A 21,558-nucleotide genomic window follows, 5' to 3' on the forward strand; every position below is an offset into this window, starting at 1 on the left:
TTGTGCTTTTGTGTTCTTTACTGTACAGTACTGTATAGAGTACAGTAGTACAGAATCTATATTTCAAGCCCAGGATGTCCAGAAGCCAGCATGAAAGCAGTGGTGATGTAGCTGATACTACTGTACTTTTCAAGGTACTGTACTATAAGGTTTAAAATGTTTTCTTTATTTTTTGTTTTTATTTGTTTTTTTTATGTATTATTTGTGTGAAAAGTATTATAAACCTATTACAGCACAGTACTGTATAGCCAGTTGTTTTAGTTGGGTACCTAGGCTAACTTTGTTGGACTTGGGAACAGACTGGACTTAACAAAAGCGCTCTCGGAACAGAACTCGTCATATTTAGGGGACTTAACTGTAATCTTTCCCTAGATTAGTTTTGATTGTTCTTGAACTTTATTTACAAACAATCATACGGTCATGCAGCATGTACTCATTTGTATTTGACTTCTTTTGGTCATCCATTTTGGGAGTGTATCAGTAGTTTGTTTTATATTTGTTTTCGTTTTTTTAATTGCTGAGAATATTCCATTGTATGAATATTTAAATCACACTTTAAAAAAATCTGTTCTGCTGTTATAGATGTTTGTGGCTTTTTTTTATTTCTCCCTGTTTTAGCTTTTATAAAGCTGCTGTGAACATTCTTGTGTTGTTTTTTGTTTTGTTTTTGTTTTTTTGCGGTACGTGGGCCTCTCACTGTTGTGGCCTCTCCCGTTGCGGAGCACAGGCTCCGGATGCGCAGGCTCAGCGGTCATGGCTCAGGGGCCCAGCTGCTCCGCGGCATGTGGGATCTTCCCGGACCGGGGCACGAACCCGCTTCCCCTGCATCAGCAGGTGGACTCTCAACCACTGCGCCACCAGGGAAGCCCTCTTGTGTATATTGATAACAGGTGCTATGGTCTGACTGTGTCCCTTAAAATTCATGTTGAAACCTAACCACTATACCAAGGTGATAGGGAGGTGATTAGGCCATGAGGGCAGAACCCTCATGCTTGGGTTAGCACCATTATAAAAGAGTCTCGGGAAAGATCCTCCCCACCTTCCACCATGTGAGGATACAACTAGAAGTCGGCAGTGTGTAGCCCAGAAGAGGGCCTTCACCAGAGCCCAGCTGTGTGGCACTCTGATCTTAGACTTCTAGCCTCCAGAATTGTGAGCAATAAAATTCTGCTGTTCATAAGCCATCCAGTCTATGGTGTTTTGCTATAGAAACCCAGGCAAACTAAGACAGTGCAATCTTTTATTCAGTTATTCTTCTATTGGTAGGCATTTATTTTGTTTCAAGTTTTTAGCCTCTAAATAGTGTTTACTAAACAATCTTACACATGTTCTAAATCTTTGACTTTTATTGAATAGTCTCAGTAGTGTGATTGTTGGATCAAAGGGTAATATGTTTTTTAAACTTGTTATTTAATTTTTGTATTTAATTTACTTATGTCCAGATTGCCTCTGTGAAAGGCTATGACAGTTCACAGTTCCACCAGCAATGTAGGAACGTACCTATTAACACATATCCCAAACAGTATTAGTTATCACTGTAATTTTTGCTGTCAGTGGATGTAAGTGATGCCAGTATGTCTTTAGTTTGCAGTTCCCTGACTACAAATAAATTTGACCGATTTGCTCTTCCATCTCTTTATATTCTTTGTCTATTTTTCTATTAACTTTAAGATGTCAGTTTCTAAGTACTTTATATAATTATATTCTTTGTAGCTTCATTATAAATATCTTTCTAGAATTTTAGATTTATATTAACTTTATGGTTTCATGCCATACGAAACACTTTCAATTTTTAAGTAGAAAATTGCATCTTGGTTAAGGTCTCTCCTACCTCTAGATTTTGTAAATATACTTTCCAACGTTTCCTTGTGATTTTTATTGTACGTGTTATATTTTTATGTCTTTAATCCATCTGGAATTTATTTTTGTACATGGCATATGATAGCAGTCCAATTTTACTTTCTCCCAGATGGATAACCAGTTGTGCTACTTCTATTTTCCTACTGAGTAGAACTGCCACGTTTGTTATATCTTAAATTCTCATATATGCTGGGATTGATTTCTAGCTTGTTCTATTTATTTATTTTTGTGTATTCCTATACCAATACTGTTTTGGTTAAAGAGGCTCTGAGTTATGTTCTAATATCCAGTAAAGCAAGTCTTTTTTTCACTGTTTCCTGTTTCATATTTTTCTTATCTATTTTTGCATATTTAATCTTCCATATAAACTTTAAAGTCATTTTCTCCAGTCTCACCATTATCCTGAAAAGTTATATAAGGATTCTAGTTTGAATTACATTTAATTCACATATTAATTTAGGTTATAAGATACATTGTTATAATATCTTTACATCTGAGAATATGGTATGCCTTTCCACTTGTCAAGGTCTTATGTCTGTTGAAGACTTCAGAGTTGCCTTCATATATGTCTTGTTCCTCTTTTGTTAAATTTATTCCTAAGAATTATCTTAGAGTGTTGTCGCTATAGCAAATGGAATTTTTTTTTCTGATTTCCATTTCTAAGTAGCTAATTGCTACAACAGAGAATAGACATTAATTTTTTTTAATTCTCTATCCATCTACCTCTTGATATTTTGATTAATCCTCCTAATTTTATACTAGCATCTTTTAAGATTTTCTGGTATATGATAATAGCAGCAAAAACAGTTTCACTTCTTTTTTCACTGTTTATGCAGGCTACTAAATTTTCTTGTTTTTATATTTGATAGAAGCTTTAAGACAGTGTTTAATGATGGTGGTGATAGCATCCCTATTGAGTTCCTGATTTTAATTAAAATGGTCTTAGTGATTCAGACTTCTGGAAAGCATGCTATTCAGTTGTGGGGGTTTTTTGGTAATACTTTTTATTTTATTTAAGTGATTTTATTCTATCTCAGGCTTTGATTTTTTTTATTAGGAATGTCTACTGAAATTTTATGAAGGACTTTTTCAGCACTTAATAGTGAATATGATTTTCTTTAACTTGTTCTTGGAGTAGATACGTTATCAACATATGATAGGCTTCTTGATATTGAACTACCCTTGGCTTCATGGAATAAATTTCTGCAGACCAAATACTCCTGGATTTTTAGTTTTCTGTTCTTTCTGGTCTTTGACAGAGAGTTCCTCAACCCTAGTCTCTAGTTAGAACTTGTCAGGCACAGGGGAAAGAAGCCCTAAGTAATCCACAGGGACTCTTACGGGCTCTCTTACTCCCAGCTGTAAGACCTATAGCTATTTGGGTCTGGTAAATCAAGTAAATTGGAGTTGAGAATGGAGGGAAAAGAGGGTGCTTTCTGGTCTCCAGCTTCCAGAATCATCCTCTGGTCCTTCTTTCTTTTGGTTATTTTTCACCTTTTATATCAGTGACTATTTATTTTGCTTAGTACCAAAAATTTACATCAGAATGGCTTCCTTAACAGATTCTTTTAATAAATAAAAGAATAATGAAATAGCAGCGTGTTCTGATGTTTCTCTTTCCTTCCATCCAGTCAGCCTTGTGTTTTCTGAAACCTATTTGCATTGTTTTCGCTAGTGATTTTAGTGGCAAACCTCAGTGGTAACAGTCTTTTGCCATGAATTTCAAGTTTTATCCAGAGCCACATAATCGATATTTACATTTCTGATTGTCCAAGGGAAGCCCTGGAGGCCCAGCCACATTTTACCAGTCTGGAAAAATAATTTAAATATCTAATTATAACTTCGTTTTAATTAAAAATCTCTTCCTGGTTGATTTGGTAATAGTCAAGGATTCAATAATATTTAATCATAAGAACCTCCTGTGGATACTAAACAAAAAGGGGATCAAGTTAGCAAAAAGATCACTGGCCATGAAGTTAGGAAGTGTCTGGGTACTAGTTTCAACTCTGCCACTGGCTTACATGAACTCAGATGAGGTTCTGACTATTTTCTTTTCTCTGCTGAAATGAGGTTGCTGAAGTAAATGGTTGAGCTTCCTTTAAGTTTCCTTTAAGCTTTAACATTCTGGAAAAATTAAATGGAATGTTTGAGTCCTGCCCCCAAAATAGCCTGTGATTCTACTGTTTCACAACTCAGTACTCTTGCTGTCTGATTCTGTAAGAAAACAATTGCCAGTGGACTTTCAGAACTTTATTGTCTGCTCCACTATAGCAGTTGCCATAGTAGGTCAGCTATAGACTGAATGTTCTTGGCTCCCCAAAATTCATATGTTGAAACCCTAACACCACCCCCACCCCCAACAATGTGATGGTGTTTGGAGGTGGGGCCTTTGAGAGGAGATTCAAGATTCAAGGGACCTCTCAAGGGGGTAGAGCCCTCATGAATGGGTTTAGTATCCTTATAAAAAAAGACCATAGAAAGCTCCCTTGCCCCTTCTGCCATGTGAGGACACAGTGTAAGATGACTGTGGATTCTCACCAGACACCAAATTGCCAACACCTTGATCTTGGGCTTCCCAGTCTCCGGGACTATGAGAAATAAATTTATTGTTTATAGGCAATTCAGTCTATGGTATTTTTGTTATAGCATTTCTAATGGACTGAGATACTATTCCTTTAAATTGTTATTAGTGAAAATAATTTTTAAGTCCCTATATCCCATCTTTGTAAATTCATGTACCCTCTGATGAGTTTCTGTAAGTCATACCTGTCCAGGCAGTTTTCAGGTTCTTTCTGAATTATAAGACTATAAAAACATAATTAGGTTTGGTCATATTAAATTTGCTGATATCTGACAGTGTTTGATTTACAAATAGGCAATTTCACATGCATCAGCCTAATAATTATGGGTGAATTAAACTGTTACCATACTAGGATTTTACTTAAAAGGTCTTCCCATCCAAAAACAAATGCCTGTTGTTTTATTAGGCATTTGGTGTTTAGTCAATCAGAAATACCTTTGAAAGCCTGCTTTGTGCCGGCCGTGTGTTAAGGTCTTATGGTTATGCCCATGAATAAAATATACCTGTTCTCTGGTTTGGGGGAATCTACAGTCTAATGAGGGAAATAGGCAATTAACTAACCATTTGGAATAAAGTTGCATGAGGGTTATAGAAAAGAAGATACATATTGTTGTGCAGCAAATGACAAGGACTTCTCATCTAAGGGTTCAAAAAGTTCTCTTGTTCAGAATTATCCAGGGAGGGGGATTGTGGTGGTAGGAGAGGGGGGCATGTGTGCATGGCATGTGTGATGTTAAAAGTCAAGGGGAAAAGCATGTTCTCAAGGGTGATAAAGAGCTTGGCAGTTTCAGAGTGTGAAAGTTGGTAAAGTCAGAGAAGGTAGGTAGGAGCCAGATCTTAGAAAGCTTAAATAAGGCATATTTAATATCTCAGGCAATAGGAAGTCATTTTAAGTAGGCAAATCATATATTCAGGTTTGGAAGGCAGTATGCAGAGTGATTTAGTGTGTCCATCTAAAGGTAGATTATCTTGATTCAAATCCTAGTTTTGTATTCAGGCCATTGACATTGGGCAATTTACAATTAAACCTTTTGTTTCCTATGTGTAAAATGGGATAATAATAGTATCTTATTTGTAGAGTAGTTAGAATAGCTTAGCTAATGCATGAAAACACTTAGTACAATTCATAGCCCCTGGTAAGTATAAATTAACCACTTAGTTATTGTTATTATTTATATTATCATTGAGTTAGAATGGAGTAAGATTAATTGCAGCAAAACCTAGTAATTCAGGCAAGAGATAATTGTTACTTGGTTTGTTATTGTTATTATTTGTATTATTGAGTTAGAATGGAATAAGATAAATTGCAGCAAAACCTGTTAGCAATTCATGCAAGAGATAATTGTCACTTGGTTTGTTTCAGTGGCAGAAGGGATAGAGAAAGAGATAACTTCTTGAGAGAAATTTCACAGGTAGAATCCTTGGCACTTGGTGATTGAATGAATGTGCGAGATGAGGGAGAGGGAGGGGAATTAAATTGGGTTTGGAATGACATCGATATAAATACACCCACATCAGCTGAACTAAAATAATTAAATAAATCAACATTTAAAGCTCATTTTTACTAAATAATAAGTGATAGATAATGCCCAGAAATGAATCTTATGAATTTGAAGCACTGAGATTGATCCTTTTCCATCTATAGTAGATAAACTGCTGAGGAGGCTGGGAGACGAATAAATGTAATTTGAACAATCTTTTCTCTTTTTTGTTTGGTGTTTCCTTTCTCTTTCTGCCATTTTTCATTTTTAGTTCTGTGATTTGGTTATTTTAATTTTTTAGTGTTAGGTTGAGCCGTATAGAGGTTTCCATTTTTGTAGATCAGAAAATATTTAACCAGAAATGAAATGGTTAAATATTAACAATTTCACATGGTTCATCTAGTTATATTCTCATTCTGTAAAAATTTTTAACTGGGGCTGTAGGTGTCTATTTTGAATTAAATTGAGTACCAAGGCCATCTGAAGGAATGTTGCAGTGATGGCATAAGGACGAGTGGAGCTGAGCCCCATGAAGTAGGTGACTTAACCTGGCATCATCTATTCAGTGTGGCTCTGGGAGGGCATCATATGGCCAGGTTTTTTGTTAGCTTTACCAAAAGGGACATGTTATATATTACTTTGGCTTTTTTTTTTTTAACCTGATTGTAAAAAATAGCACATAGAAATTAGCAAATTCACAAAACATAGAAAACCATAAAGAAGAAATTAAAAATCACTTGTAATCCCACTATCCAGTGAAAAGTAGAATTGATTTTTAATACATTTTTTTCCAGTCATATATACAGAAATACTCTTTTATTAAAAAAAATCATGTGACTGCATTATTTTTAAAGGTAAATGTATGTATAGATTTTTGTGAGGACATAGATTTATTGCTCCCCCTTGTCATTAGTAATTTGTCTCCTCTGGAGAAAATGGTTTCCTTTAATCCAAAACAAAACATTTAACTTTTGACTGATTATTTTCTTTAATTCCTAGTATGAATATTTTGATTATAGCTCCTAGAGTGGTTTTACTAAAATAGAAACAAAACGGAAAGAACTACTATTGTACTAATGGTATTGTAACAGTTTGTGGTTTTCGTTGCATTTTTATAACATTTTAAATTCTTTAAAATTATCAGTTAATATATTACCTGTTTTTATCATTGTAACTGTCTAGTTTCATACATGAGAAACCTGAGATGGAATAAGAATAAGTTACATGCCCAAATTTACAAGTAGTTAAAAAAGCCTGGACTCTTGACTTTGGTGAATGGTTTTTCCATTTATTGAAATACAACTCTCAGGAATCATTCTTTTTTTAATTCAATATTTATTAAGCAGTCAAAACATGGAAGTTCAAAAATAAAGTCTATGTCAGATGTATAGAATATTGAGTAACCTGGTTTGGCTGGAGGGCAAGGTATTTGGGGGTTTCGGTATAGTGAGATCAGACTGGAAAGGCAATAGGAGCCATTGAGTCTTCTTGAATAATGGAGTTCATAATAACCATAATGAAGCATGTGCTATTGGATATTTTAATGAGGCAGAAATGAATAGATTAGAAAAATGAACAAGACTAGAAGTCCAGACAGTATTTAATGATAGCCTAAAGTATTAAAAACTAAAAGGAGGAAATGAATTTGAGAGCCATTATAGAAATAGATTCATAAGATGTGGTAACTAAGAATGGTATATTAAGGGAGAGAGTGGTCAAGATGATTTCTGAGTTCATACCTGAGTGCCCGGGAAAATGTGAGAAAAAAAGTAAAAGAGTCTTATTTGGTGGGAAAAAATGTATTTAATTTTGGTCATGCTGTGGTTGAAGTCTCTATATGACATCCAGGTAGATGTGTGACTAGCAGGCAAATTGTAGAAGGAAAGGGAAACTCAGGAGTGAAGTCAAGTTTTGAGACATAGGCAGAGAAATTATTTGTCTAGTGGGAATAATTAGTGCCATACCATCTTTCCTTCTTGCCTTACATATGTATAGCCTCAATGTATTTGAGGAATGCAGGGCAGCAAAGTGTCGAAATAACTGTCATTGCCCTTAGAACTGGGCAGTCACAATAAGAGAGGGCACCTTAGGATTCAGAAGAGCCCCAGCCTCAAGCAATGCAGTAGGACTGGTGGGAAAACACAGACTATTTAGGAAGGTTGTTTGAGGTTGTGTGAGAAGAAAGTAAAGTTATATACCCCCTGTGTACTAAGTATTGGTAAGCCTTTTGTATACACTATCTGCTTTATTTCTCACCAACGTCATGAAATAGGGAGTGTGATCCTCATTTTACAGATGATGAAACTGAGGCTAAGAGAGGCTAAGTAATATTAGAGCAAGGAAGCAAGGATTTGAGCCAGATGGGTGTTCAGTGCCATGGGTCTTTTTGCTGTGCCACACTTTGCCATCTTTTCCAATAAGACCTGTCAATTACAGCTATCAAGCTTATGCTCAGTAGGTTTTTTGAGTTCCTTGCCTTCGTGTAGTAAGCACAGCGCTTCAGATCTTAAAATGTAATTGAGTGACCATTGCCTGCAATGAGAAAGCATGTATGTGAAACAGATAAAAAATGAAAGTTGGATCACATAACATATATCTCCATCCAGGTGTGCAGACCTTCTGGAATGTTTACAAATGTCAACATTTGTTTATTTTATTTTACTCTACTGAGTTATGTGAAACTTTACTTAGAAGGATGAATTGAGAGACCAAAGATACCTGGAGGAAAGACAATAAAAATACACATTTCTAATTAACTAAAAATTGTCATAATTTGACACTCCCAATTAGCTGAAAATTGTCATCACTTATGACATCACCTGAAGAGCCACAATAAAATCCCAATTTGCCTTGTGTTAAGTAAGCACAAACAAGATTGTATATTCTAAGATACAAAGCTAGTTTGTACCATGAAACTTCCTGCAATTTTCAAACCTGTGTGGAAGTGGGTGCATTTTCTTGTCCATCTTTTGTTTGTATATTTGTGTACCACTTCTCAGCAAACTGGAAGCAAGTAATGGCATCTCAAAACCATAGGATAGTGTCAAATACAGGAACAATGTAATTCCTCTTTGTGTGTGCTGTTTCTGCAATATTCAGAGTAGATGGGATTTTCTTTATTTTTTCTCTTGAAAACCTAATTTTTGTTTGTTGTTTTGGTCACGTTTCTTAAAATAGATCCATATTTAGTGAATCATGAGAGAAAATTAATGCTAAATATGTAGCCTTCTAGCTAGAACTTCTTGTGCTGAATTATGATTCCTCAGCTGTCACGCACTGTTAACACACTGTCATTCTTTAACATCGCTCTTTGTTCTATGGGAAATGCTACAAGAAAGTAGGAATTTCCTCTCACCATTACCCCTCTGGCAGTGTGTTTCAATCTAATTCCTGGCTTGCTGTCTGTCCTGCTTACTACCTCTTCTCCTTACTAGCAGTCTAAATTCTGCTTCATCTACTAAGAGGGGGATTCCAGACAGACGAGGAAACAGCCTTCAAACACTGCCCTGCAGGCATATTAAGTTATTCCCCCACTGTGCAGTCTGGAAATCAGGGAGCACCTCTCTGGCAATGAATTCTAATGAGCTGCTAAAGATGCCGGAGTGTGTGCGCACATAGGCGTTTTCTTTCCCCTCCCCCGCCTCTTCCTTTTCCCAAGCCCCTCTTCTCCCTATTTCCCCTCCTACTCCTTTATCCCCTCCCTCTGTGTCTCATTTCTGCAGTAAACGGGGCTGAGGCACATTCCTGCTTTGCAAGGCTTTCTGTTAAGGTGTTCTGTGGCTTTTGTTTGGATCGCAGCATGCTGAATTACAGGTAATACTCTGAAATTGAGCTAGACAGATCAATGCTGTTGAAATTTTTCTAAGAGGCAAAATATTACATTGGAATCAATGAAGAAAATAAGTTATCTTGGCTAATTTTATTCATGGTAATTAAATTCTATAAGCAGATTCCTCTTCTCCCCCCGAAAAGCTCAAATGAAAGGAAATGGGGTTAGATTGATCTGACTTGCGATTGATTTTGTTTTATGTTGATCATGAAAGCTTGCTGTTGCTGCGCCTCCTCTGTAGAGTAAGGACCAATTATGCGGGGTGCTACTGAGGGTAGCCGTGAATAGTTGTACTGGGTGGGGTGGGATAGAGTGGGAGGGGTGATACCAGCTCGAGCTAGCCAGGTTCTTGATTAGGGCATTGGATGCAAAATGTAAAACGCTCTTTCCTTTTCTTCTATCAGCTGTTCAGAGGAGACTCATTACAACTCCTGCTGAAGTCCTAATCTTCCTCCCTTCCCTTCTGCCCCTACCCCGTACCCTCATTGGCCTGAAGACATTGTACAGAGTTTGCCTTACTCCCCTGGTGCTATGTGTATGGTAAACCTGGTACTATGGCCGCATCTCGGACTGGCCAGACAACTGCTGCTGGTTCTCCCTATTCCAAGAAGGATTTAAAGGGGAATTGCACTGCAGGCAATGCATCAGAGCAGCAGCATCGGGAGCTTGGGGACTAAGGCTCCTCGGGCATTATTACAGACACACAGAGCTGACCGCAATGACAGCAGCTGCTCCTTTGAACTGTTGGCAGCAGCCAAGCGGCAGCATGAAGTGAGAGATCACTCCTGAGCTCAAGATGAACTCTACCTTGGATGGTAATCAGAGCAGCCACCCTTTTTGCCTCTTGGCATTTGGCTATTTGGAAACTGTCAATTTTTGCCTTTTGGAAGTATTAATTATTGTCTTTCTAACTGTGTTGATTATTTCTGGCAACATTATTGTGATTTTTGTATTTCATTGTGCACCTTTGTTGAACCACCATACTACAAGTTATTTTATCCAGACTATGGCATATGCTGACCTCTTGGTTGGGGTAAGCTGCCTGGTCCCTTCTTTATCACTCCTCCACTACCCGCTTCCAGTAGAGGAGTCCTTGACTTGCCAGGTATTTGGTTTTGTAGTATCAGTTCTGAAGAGTGTCTCCATGGCCTCTCTGGCCTGTATCAGCATCGATAGATATATTGCCATCACTAAGCCTCTAACCTATAATACCCTGGTTACGCCCTGGAGACTGCGTCTGTGTATTTTCCTGATTTGGCTATACTCCACCCTGGTCTTCCTGCCTTCCTTTTTCCACTGGGGCAAACCTGGATATCATGGAGATGTGTTTCAGTGGTGTGCGGAGTCCTGGCACACCGACCCCTACTTCACCCTGTTCATCGTGATGATGTTATATGCCCCAGCAGCCCTCATTGTGTGCTTCACCTATTTCAACATCTTCCGCATCTGCCAACAGCACACAAAGGAAATCAGCGAAAGGCAAGCCCGCTTCAGCAGCCAGAGTGGGGAGACTGGGGAGGTGCAGGCCTGTCCTGATAAGCGCTATGCCATGGTCCTGTTCCGAATTACTAGTGTATTTTACATCCTCTGGTTGCCATACATCATCTACTTCTTACTGGAGAGCTCCACTGGCCACAGCAACCGCTTCGCATCCTTCTTGACCACCTGGCTTGCTATTAGTAATAGTTTCTGCAACTGTGTCATTTATAGTCTTTCCAACAGTGTCTTCCAAAGGGGACTAAAGCGCCTCTCAGGGGCCATGTGTACTTCTTGTGCGAGTCAGATGATAGCTAAGGACCCTTACACAGTTAGGAGCAAAGGCCCCCTTAATGGATTTCATGTCTGAAGTGGTTCAGATATTGGGTCACTGTGTTGTGTGTGTGTGTGTGTGTGTGTGTGTGTGTGTTTCCTTTTTATCTTTTTGTATTTCTAGTTCACTGGGAAATATGGGACAAAATAGTTTGACTCTAAGCAATAGTTAACAAATGATCCATCCAAAATACCTTTTAAGTTTGCAGAAATGATTTTTTTTAATGCTTTCGAATGAGAAGAATCAGGACCATGAAGATAAATTGCTCTTCGTTCCTATTTCCATAATGTCATGGAAATGACTGTATTTAATTCTCAGACTTAAAATGAATAAAGCCATATCTAACACCTCTCTCCAGCTGGCATGACTGAACCTGGGTGTGAAAAGCGTCAGCATTTTTAAAAGTCATCATTTTCTTGTTGCTTTTCTGGGTTCTTTCCAGCTGTTTGAGCTTCATGTACAATTGATTTCTTTTAACAGGAAATATTAAAATACAGTGATGAATTAACAGGGTTTTAAAATTTTCTTTACATCTGTCAAAGTGTAACTACCCTGCAGGTTTCCACACTGTCATTCAGAAAGTCAAATGTTTTATGTCCTAGTCTCTTGAGAGAATTCTCAATACAGTGAATAATGTGAAAACTTAAAAATTAATTTAAAATTTGGGGGGACTTCCCTGGCGGTTCAGTGGTTAAGACTTTGCCTTCCAATGCAGGGGGTGTGGGTTCAGTCCCTGGTTGAGGAGCTAATATCCCACATGTCTCATTGCCAAGAAACCAAAAAACATAAAAGAGAAGCAATATTGTAACATATTCAGTAAAGACTTAAAAAAAAAAATGGTCCACATCAAAAAAAAAATCTTAAAAAATAAATTTAAAAAAATAATAAAATTTTTGCATTGAACCATGAAGCAAAAGTGCAGTCAAATCATATAATTTATAGAAAAACTAAGCTGTATTTTATGCCATGCTTCACTGAGACCTAAACAAATATGTATACTGAAAGTGATTGTGTTGTAGTATTTTTGCCCAAGCCTTTGTGTATGTGTGTATTGAGAATATTTGAATTGAGTTAGATTTCTCTTTTACAGCAAAATGCATTTAAATAAGCTGAAAAATAATTAAATGATAGGCTGATGGCTGCCATTTTTATAATGGTGAAAATACATTGAAAAGTGTCTTTAGTCTTCTCTGCTCTTTTTAGCTAGAGACTTTCTGAAATACTAGAATATCAGGAAGAAAGGTCCTAGGCAACTGAGTCAGAAAATACAATGTACATTTAGCTAGTTCATTTTTAAAATAGGAGGGGTTGATTGAGATGGTCTCCTTTTGATTAAATGGTATCATCTAATAAAGTAGTAACTAATTCTTTTTAAAAGCATTCTTTCAGTTAGTGTTAAGGAATCCATATTTGAATGAGAGAAGGAGAAATTCTAATTCTCTCTCTATTGCTATTCTCTTTCTGGAAAAAAAAATCCTTGGAATACTGTTCCTTTCCTAAAGAGGTTTATTTTTCTAAAAGGAGAGAAGGATTTCCCAGCAGCTTCAAGCATGAAAGTATTTCCTCTGCTCTTCTACTGGTTTTAATGTTTTAGAAGTCTTCAGGGAACTTGTATGATCTCTGCCTTTGGCTAGATGTTGTAATCTGAATGTGACAGTGGTGTTCAGTGAGATTGAAGATAGAAGAAAACCAAGGGAAATGTGGATTTTTGAGTCCAAGGAAGGACATAGATATTTATAAAACAGGCAGATATGCTTTGGTTTTCCATCATCATATTAGAAAACCTCCTACCCCCTTTTAAAATAAAAGATGGCATTCTTATGATTTTAGGTTTTAGAGATTGATTTGATTTTAACCTCAAATGTATTCTACTTAAACATTTTTATTTTAAGAGAACAAGTATGAATATAAGCATTTAAACTTCAGATTCTGAGTTCTTCCCAAAAGCTTGCTTGCTCTTTATATTGAGTATTAGAAAATTTGATTCTAAGTTGTTTCAAAATTTAGAACTCATATTGGAATTGCACATTATGTTAGCAGTGGCTTTGTTAAGTTGCCATTTGAAGTAGAAAACCTTTTCTGTTAGATTCTGAAAAAAAGCTGTATACAATTCCCCTTTATTTAAGTGGCACAGATCTAAGAAAACAAAATTCCCTTTTTTTCATATATATCAGAGAATGTAACCTGTCCAGATTTGCACAGTTTGCTTGTCAATTTTTAGTTCAGATATGGGACTCATGAAGATTAATTTTTATGGAAAACTGATGTTAAATCAGTAGATTTTTTGTGTGTGGGGGGGTACTGAGCCCTTTTAATTTTTTCTTGCAGTAGGGTTCCATTTTAGAGAAAACAAAAGTTTTTGGAAAAGATTTTGTGGGAATGTTACGGAAATGAGGAAATCTCTGTTTAATTTTCTGGAAATGGCTAATCAAGCTGAGCTTTCAATGACTGGAAGGCAACAACTCTTTTAATAAGAGCTTTTGTTAGTAGATTTTTATATTTTTGCCCTAGTACCAAATTTAGATGCCAGAGGGTTTTTTTAATTGGTTTTTTTTTTTCACGTTAGAACCTCTCAGCCTAAAACTAAAGTAGGAACTAAGTAGATATAGTAACTTTAAAGAAAAATAAAGCATTCCTCCCCAGCTGATACTTAATATCAGATGTCTTTCCAGTTTATCTTGTAGTCATTGGACTTTATAAACTCTAACGTTTCTTCCAGGTATCAATTCTATTCTCATATTTCATTGTCTGTACTGCTTTAAAATTTTTGTTTTCTTGTGGTGTGTGTATCCTGGGGAGAAGGGTTGTGTTTGAATGCAATCATACAATCTTCTGTGGCTGGGGGCAGTTTCTGTGTGGTGCATTTGGAGAGTTTGTATTTAAGTAACCTTTTCATCCTTGCATATTTAGTGCAACATTTAATGACGTTTTATTTAAATACCAATCTGACTAGTTCAGAATGAGAAAAAGTATATTTTTAGAGTCAGTTACCTTAGGCTTTGACAAGACAGCCCATTTAACTTTATATAGTATATGGCTGATATCAGAGGAAGCATAAGCTTTTGGTGACTGTGTTGAAATTATTTCACAGTAAATTTTAAAATAAGACTATAGTAATTGTTATATTTGTAATTAGTTGTGTTTTTATACAATGATTTCAGTGAAGGTGTGTTTTTTTCCTCTTAGAGCGGAAAAGCAATTACAAAAGGACAAGTGCTCCACTTTAATGAAAGAATTATCTTTCACCAGAATGGATATTTGAATTTTTCATGGACCTGTTGGCTTTAACCCTAAATTCCATTTTGGAAAGAGTTTTATTTAAGGTTTATTGCTGGATAAATATGTTTTTGAGCCTTTTATAGTGGCTTTTCCTTTTTACTTGAATAATGGTCTCAGTATTTTAAGGATTGGGAAAACTTGAATTTTTGTACTATTAAATGCATTTACTGTTCACCTCTTTGAACTTGAAAATGAAGCAACAGGGTTACAAGTTCCCAGATGGTAGAGTGATTTCTGGGAGTTTCCTCAGCTTTGCAGGTTTGATTAAAACATCTGCCTTTGATGGCTTTGTAGGAATTTTACTGACTGTGTTTTTGAATCATAAAAGATTTGTGAAATAAATTATTGGCAAACCAGAATTTCTTGCTATATGAGGAAATTTGGGGAAGTTTAAGGATGGGGGAGAATCATGGAACTATAAACTTTTTTTAAAGTCTCCATAAGTCATTATTTGTGTTGATTTTTGCATAATTTTTCCATTTCAGGTTACTAAATATTTTATATTAAATGTACATATTATTAACGTATTTTGCAGACCCAAGGAATATTCTAGACATTTCTTATGGCTGTAAATGAGTCACTTGGCTTTTCTTCAAAATTTGGATGATAACGGAATCATGATATGTAAAATGAACTTTGAACTGCGAATCTAGGTTTCTGTTACTAATTAACTCGTTTTGTAAGGGCTGGTCGCTTCTCTAAGCACTTAATTTCTTCTATTTATAATAATCCTTTCATCCTTCACAGGGTTACTTTGAGGATTGAATTAGATAACGGATGTAAGAGAACTTTGTAATATGTAAAGTGCTTTGAAAATAAAAATGATTACTGTTATTTGTATCTGCCATAGCTTTACATCTAAGGAAGCTGCATATAATGTGGCGCTCCCCCCCACAAGATCTTTGAAGGTCAATGCTAGGTGACTATTCCATGCTACTTAGCAATCCCAAAATAACAGTAACTTTAAATTCAACATAAAACTGTTACATTTACTCTCTTTACTTGTTTCCAAAGTCTCTAAAGGCAGGGACAATGTCTCTTCATACCTTTAACCCCCAAATCTAACATAGGACCTGGCTTAGAGCAGAAGTTTTAGTAAGTTTTACGGAGTTAATGAATGAGCCTTTCTAATTATTACTTCTAGTCACTATTATTCTTCTAGTCATTATAGAGCAGTGATGTTCAAAGGGTAGTCCAAAGCCCATAAGCAGTTTTTCATTTGATCAAAGCCATTCTAGACTGTATATAATAAATATCTCTTTTTAGTACCAAGAGACTACTGTGGGAATGTGTGTGCTTTATATGCTAGGTAACTTTACTCCTGGAAACTGTGTAGCCTCGGCCCAGGGAACTTCAGGCAGTGCTGTCAAACTGCCAATTTCTCACAGCATGGGTAAGATCTTGGCTCTAGATGCAGATAAGATAGGCTGTAAAAATCAGTCACTATGAAAGAGGAGCAATAGAATAGGATAGCTTGGTGAAAGAAATGGCTCTAATTCTTTGGTTTTGCTTTTTCTTTCAGTCTTTACCACTTTTCTAGCTCTATCTTCCCTTTCTTTCTTTTCTTAACACACTGTTGGTCATGTATTCAGAGTGAAGTGCTTATCATACTGCTATAGGGTATGGAAAATTGTATTATGCAATAACTGGCTTTTTGGAAAAGTTTAAGAAGCAATCAGGAAGCGCTTATGTAGCAAGCTCTACTAGATGCCAGGTAGTATAGCTAGCTGGCCTCAGAGATTTAAAGAAGGATCACATGATTCCTTTCTTATGGAACTTTATAGTTTTCAGATGTTTCATATGGAAAAATTCTGTGATCTGTCTTTCAAAAAGCTTCACAGAGTGACTTTATCAGGAGGAATTTACCAAGGCCTACTGGTGGGACAGTTGGCACACCATGGGTCTGTTTCTTGGGTGGGTTCATTATGCCAGTATATAAAATCATAATGTCACTTCATTAGTTTAAAATAAGAAATCATTGTTGGCAATAGGGAGCAGTCTTTCTCTATTGGTAAATCTTCATGGGAAGCCAAACCATATTCAGAATGTTGCTTAGTGAGGATGGAATCTTAGAATATGGTTCTGTAATGTGAAAATTTACTGGTATAAGACTGAGCCTGATGTTCCATCTCTGAAATCAGAAAACCTGGTCATTGGGATCCTAATAAAAGTTGAAATCATCTGTGCTTCCAGTACTGACCAACCTACCTTCTAATTGACATATTATTTCTTTAAATTAACTTCTTTTGTTACTTTTAGTAAAATTCCTTGCGAGTTTTAACAGTCTTACAAGCTTGCTAACTCATTCTCTCTCTTTTTGGTGGTTTTATATATCACTTTTACCATGAAACATTGTTTTCTGATGTAGTATTCAAAGGGTGGCCTTACTACTTTGTTAGTTTGGGGAAGCAACTCATCTTGGTTTTCATGGAGTGAATATATACTGTGTAGTTGGAAAAGCAAGATATATGAAAATACCTATAAAAATTAACAGTATCAGTCAGGTAATTAGAATAGAGACATTAAATTTTTGAAAGTCAGATCATCCACAAAGGAGATAGGGAGGGACATTTGAGCTGTAGAAGACCTTAGAGATCATTTGGTCTGATTCTCTCTTTTTATAGTCAGGAAACCAGTCCAGTGGCCACACAGCCATTTATGATAATACCCAGACTTCCTACTTCCTAATCTATCATCCATTCCTATTATATCTTGTTGCTTTTGCAGAGGAGTGGGAGTTTGCCTTCACTCAGCCAAGTCCTGAATAAGACTTAAATAGGCTGATATGAGGTGTTTGTTCTTGTGTGTGTAATTTTAGGCGTAGAAAGCATTATGGGCAATGATATAAATGTTAACTGAGGCTTGTTATGTTTCAGAAGAATTTTATAAACTTTGTCCTGTTTAATCCTTCTGATGCTCTATGAGCTAGTGACTATTATTAACCCCATTAAAAAGATGAGAAAACTGAGATTGAGTTGCCAGAGACAAACAGTTAATAAGTGGAAGATCTGGGATTCAAACCCAGGTCTTTCTGACTTCAGAGCCTACATTCTTACCTCACATAATTCTCATGGAAACCTATCAGGCAGTTTTTAAATTTTTTTTATAACTCTGTTTTACAGGTGAGGAAACTTAGGCTTAGAGAGATTAAGAAACTTTTGTCAATATATCAACTAACTCCCATACTTGGAAAATATGTGACAGACTTCCTACTAAATATAGCAGATTTAGTATGCATATTTATTTCTGTTAACTCCACTATAAAGAATGACAAAAGTATAATACATATGGACAAAGAGAAGAGCAGAGCTGATGGCAGATGAATGAAGCTAACAAAATTTGGGGTTATGGAAACCCAGTGGACAAGTGGTAACTGACTCAGCAGAATTGACAAAGCTGAATTCGGGGGGGGGCAGAGAGGATCTGCCAGTAAACCCAGTAAATATGTGGGAATTAGACTTCTGATATGCCTTTCAGGCAGAGAGTAGTATGAAGCTGAAAACTGAAGAATTGTTAGAAAGTTTATTGAAGGCACGTTTAGATACCGTCACTCATCCCCCCACCCCCACACTCCTCCACTGTACACCACCTTGATCCCCATCCAAGTTAGCCCTAGCAGACCACTGGTTTTTCACCATCCCAGCAGAAGATGGGAGACTTACTCTTTGGAGTTTGAACCACAGGCGTTGTGGATGCCAGGCATAGCTGAGAATGGGACTGAGACACCTTGTTGAAAACAAGAGTATCAAGAGAAAGTCTGCTTATTAAATAATCAGTTTCCCTTTCCCACTACACTCCCAGAATGCTCTTAGCCTTAAACCTTCTAAGCAGGAGATAAGAGGAGTCTAGTCTGGGGGCCAGTATCTAAGGGCTCTCAGTTCCGACAGTCCCTGCCCAGTCACGTTAAGTTGATGCCCATCAGTCAGCGAATCCTACCCATGCATATAGAGCTTCCAATTAGTTTTTTGTTCCTTATCTTTTAATATCAACAGTTAACCAGAGAAAGTCTTATGAATAGACTTGAGAAAATGTATTATGAATGCACAGAGCCCAAAACAAATCAGAGGGAACAGAAACAAGTCATAGAAGAAAACTTCAAAAAAAAAACCCAGTATTTGTAACTAATATTTTCAGAGAAGATTTTGCATCCATTAAGGAAAAAAGGATGCCATAAAAAAAAAAAAAAAAACAGAGAACAAGAAAGCTTTTGAGATTAAAAATATAATCAGACATTTTTAAAAATTAGAAAAGTTGGAAGATAAAATTGAGGTAGAGCAGATAGTGAAACAAAAGACAATAAAGGAGGTAAAAAGCAAGACAATTAGAGGCGTGATCAAGGAGGCCCAATGTCTGAATAACATGATTTTCAGAAACAGAATAGAGAAAAAGAATGGAGAAATTCTCAGATATCACAAGAGAAGTTTATGGAACTGAAGGATATGAGTTTCCATAATGAAAAGGACCAATCAGCTTAGTGTAATAAAAAGACTTTGTGATGGCAAATCATAAAATTTCAGGACACTGGAGATAAAGAAAAACCTAAAAGCTTCTTGGTCTGGAATAGGGATGGGATAGTAGAAGCATCCTAAGTACAGAGATCTGAATAGCATTGTACTTTCTACCACAACGAAGCAAGAAGATAATTGGGAATAAATTCAAACTTAAGAAGTGATTTTTTTATTAAAATTTTATTTATTTATTATTGGCTGCGTTGGGTCTTTGTTACTGTGCACGGGCTTTCTCTAGTGGCGAGCAGGGGCTTCTCTTGTTTTGGAGTACAGGCTCTAGGCGTGTGGGCTTCAGTAGTTGTGGCATGCGGGCTCAGTAGTTGCGGCACACGGGCTCAGTAGTTGTGGCACACAGGCTCTAGAGCACAGCCTCAGTAGTTGTGGTGCACGGGCTTAGTTGCTCCGCGGCATGTGGGATCTTCCCGGACCAGGGCTCGAACCCTTTTCCCCTGCATTGGCAGGCAGATTCCTAACCACTGCGCCAACAGGGAAGTCCCAGAAGTGATTTTTAACCTAGAATTTTATGCCCAGTCAAACTTTCATTCAAATGTGAGGATAAAACCCATTTTGAGATATGTGAGGTCTCAAAATATTTACCCATCTTACAAATGTAGATACATAGAACACTGAGGGAAAGAAAAAAATTTGCAATTAGTAACTTCAGAAAAAATAGAAGATGAAAGAAGGAAATCTAATCATGATATACTCTGTGATTCAGTTATGAGAAATATAGATTTAGCCAAAAATTGTAGCAAAATTATGTTGAGAGTCATGATGAGGGGAAGGGGGAAGTATGTGTGGAGGGTAGGTGGGGTTGGGACTGTAATAGAGCTACAGTATCATCTCCCATACAAGAAAGCCTTAAAAAAAAAAAAAAAAAGAAAAGCCAGAAAGTAGCAATTTATGCATTTTGTTCAGAACTAGGAAGGAAACACAAACAGCTAAAAAAGATGAAAATTGTTGCCCTTTGGGCAGCAGGGAATAGGGTGGGAGGTATAAGGGGTCTCCTGTTTTTCTTTGTACGCTTCGTATGGTTTGACCTTTACAACTGCGTAGGTGTATTATTTTTTATGGAAAGCATAGACCACGTTTAGATAAAGGCAGATAAATTTTAACATTGATAGAAGGAAACCAGGAAGTGTAGGTTTAGAACATATTACTGAAGTAGAACATGAGGGCGTGATAGCACACTGTATTTACCTATGGCCTTGTACAGAGCAATTTCCTATTTATCATCTCATTTCATCCTCCTAGGAAAACAGGCAAAAGGGATGTTATCCCTCTTTGACAATTGTGGAAGCTGAGTTTTGAGGCTGTAAGACCTTTTTGATTCCTAGTCTACTACTACTATGCCTCATAAGTATGTTTGAATCTTTCTGGATTTTTTTAATTTTGTTTTTTACCAAGAGAAGACAGCAGATATTAGAAAGCATCTTCTTTGACATCATGGGAAGGAATACATGAAAACAAATGTGTGTATGTATCTATGTATATGATGAGTATGTGTGTACTGGTATACAAGTATCTATAATGTAAGATCTGGCATTCTGAGATCACAAGAGGCATGCAGATTACTGTGTGGTAGTCATAGGTAAGGAAATGTGTGTTAGATTTCCTTAGAAGGCAGTGTATGAGGTGGGCTGAGCTCTGGGTAGAGTAAGATTTCTGTAGTCCTGTCTCCTCCCACCCGTTGAATGAGATTGGCATAAAATATTCAGCTGGACAGGATTAAAGGAACGCAAAGGGCCAACAGACAAAAGACCCTAATAAAGTGACCTACAATTATCAAACAATCTATGACATGAGAAGCCTTTAGCAAATTAAAAAGTATGTCTTTATGATAAATTGCCTTGATTGTAGTCACTTAATGCTTTATTGGAGTGTTACAAAAAGATTGTATTGGCTTTGAATAAAATATGAAAGAGTCTTTTCAAAGTAAAACTTTAAATTGTGCCTCTTAGCTTTCAATAAACATTTGTTGAATTGAATTAGCAAGACAGTATTTTGGGGAGAAAGCAAAAGTTACAGCATTAAATAGCATGATATATTTTTGAAAATTCTTCCAGAAAGACTGGGGAAACCCTCACTGCCAAAGCTGTTTATTTATAGCTAGACCAAAAAAAAAAAAAAAAAAAAATCCATTTGAGGGTCTCTGTCTTCATTGGCCCCTGGGGAGCAGAATCTGACTTAAAAGCCTTTTTCATTTAAAA

The 21,558-nt window shown here is 36.6% G+C and overlaps 2 protein-coding genes across 3 annotated transcripts in view; both read left to right on the forward strand.

The window, feature by feature from the left end:
- The window catches only part of RABGAP1 (RAB GTPase activating protein 1), a 159,591-nt gene that overhangs the window by 82,436 nt on the left and 55,597 nt on the right, over window positions 1-21,558 (forward strand). The gene's annotated exons all lie outside the window — the stretch shown is intronic.
- GPR21 (G protein-coupled receptor 21) lies at window positions 8,994-12,561 on the forward strand. The gene has a single exon (XM_079926975.1). The coding sequence runs from the start codon at window positions 10,548-10,550 to the stop codon at window positions 11,595-11,597; it is 1,050 nt and encodes a 349-aa protein (XP_079783101.1). The 5' UTR covers window positions 8,994-10,547; the 3' UTR covers window positions 11,598-12,561.

Source organism: Stenella coeruleoalba, assembly GCF_951394435.1.
Source record: "Stenella coeruleoalba genome assembly, chromosome: 7".
In the NCBI taxonomy this organism is placed as follows: domain Eukaryota; kingdom Metazoa; phylum Chordata; class Mammalia; order Artiodactyla; family Delphinidae; genus Stenella; species Stenella coeruleoalba.

Bases quoted from the DNA above. Each gene is read 5' to 3' on its own strand.
- GPR21 (XM_079926975.1), top strand. From the start codon at position 10,548: ATGAACTCTACCTTGGATGGTAATCAGAGCAGCCACCCTTTTTGCCTC.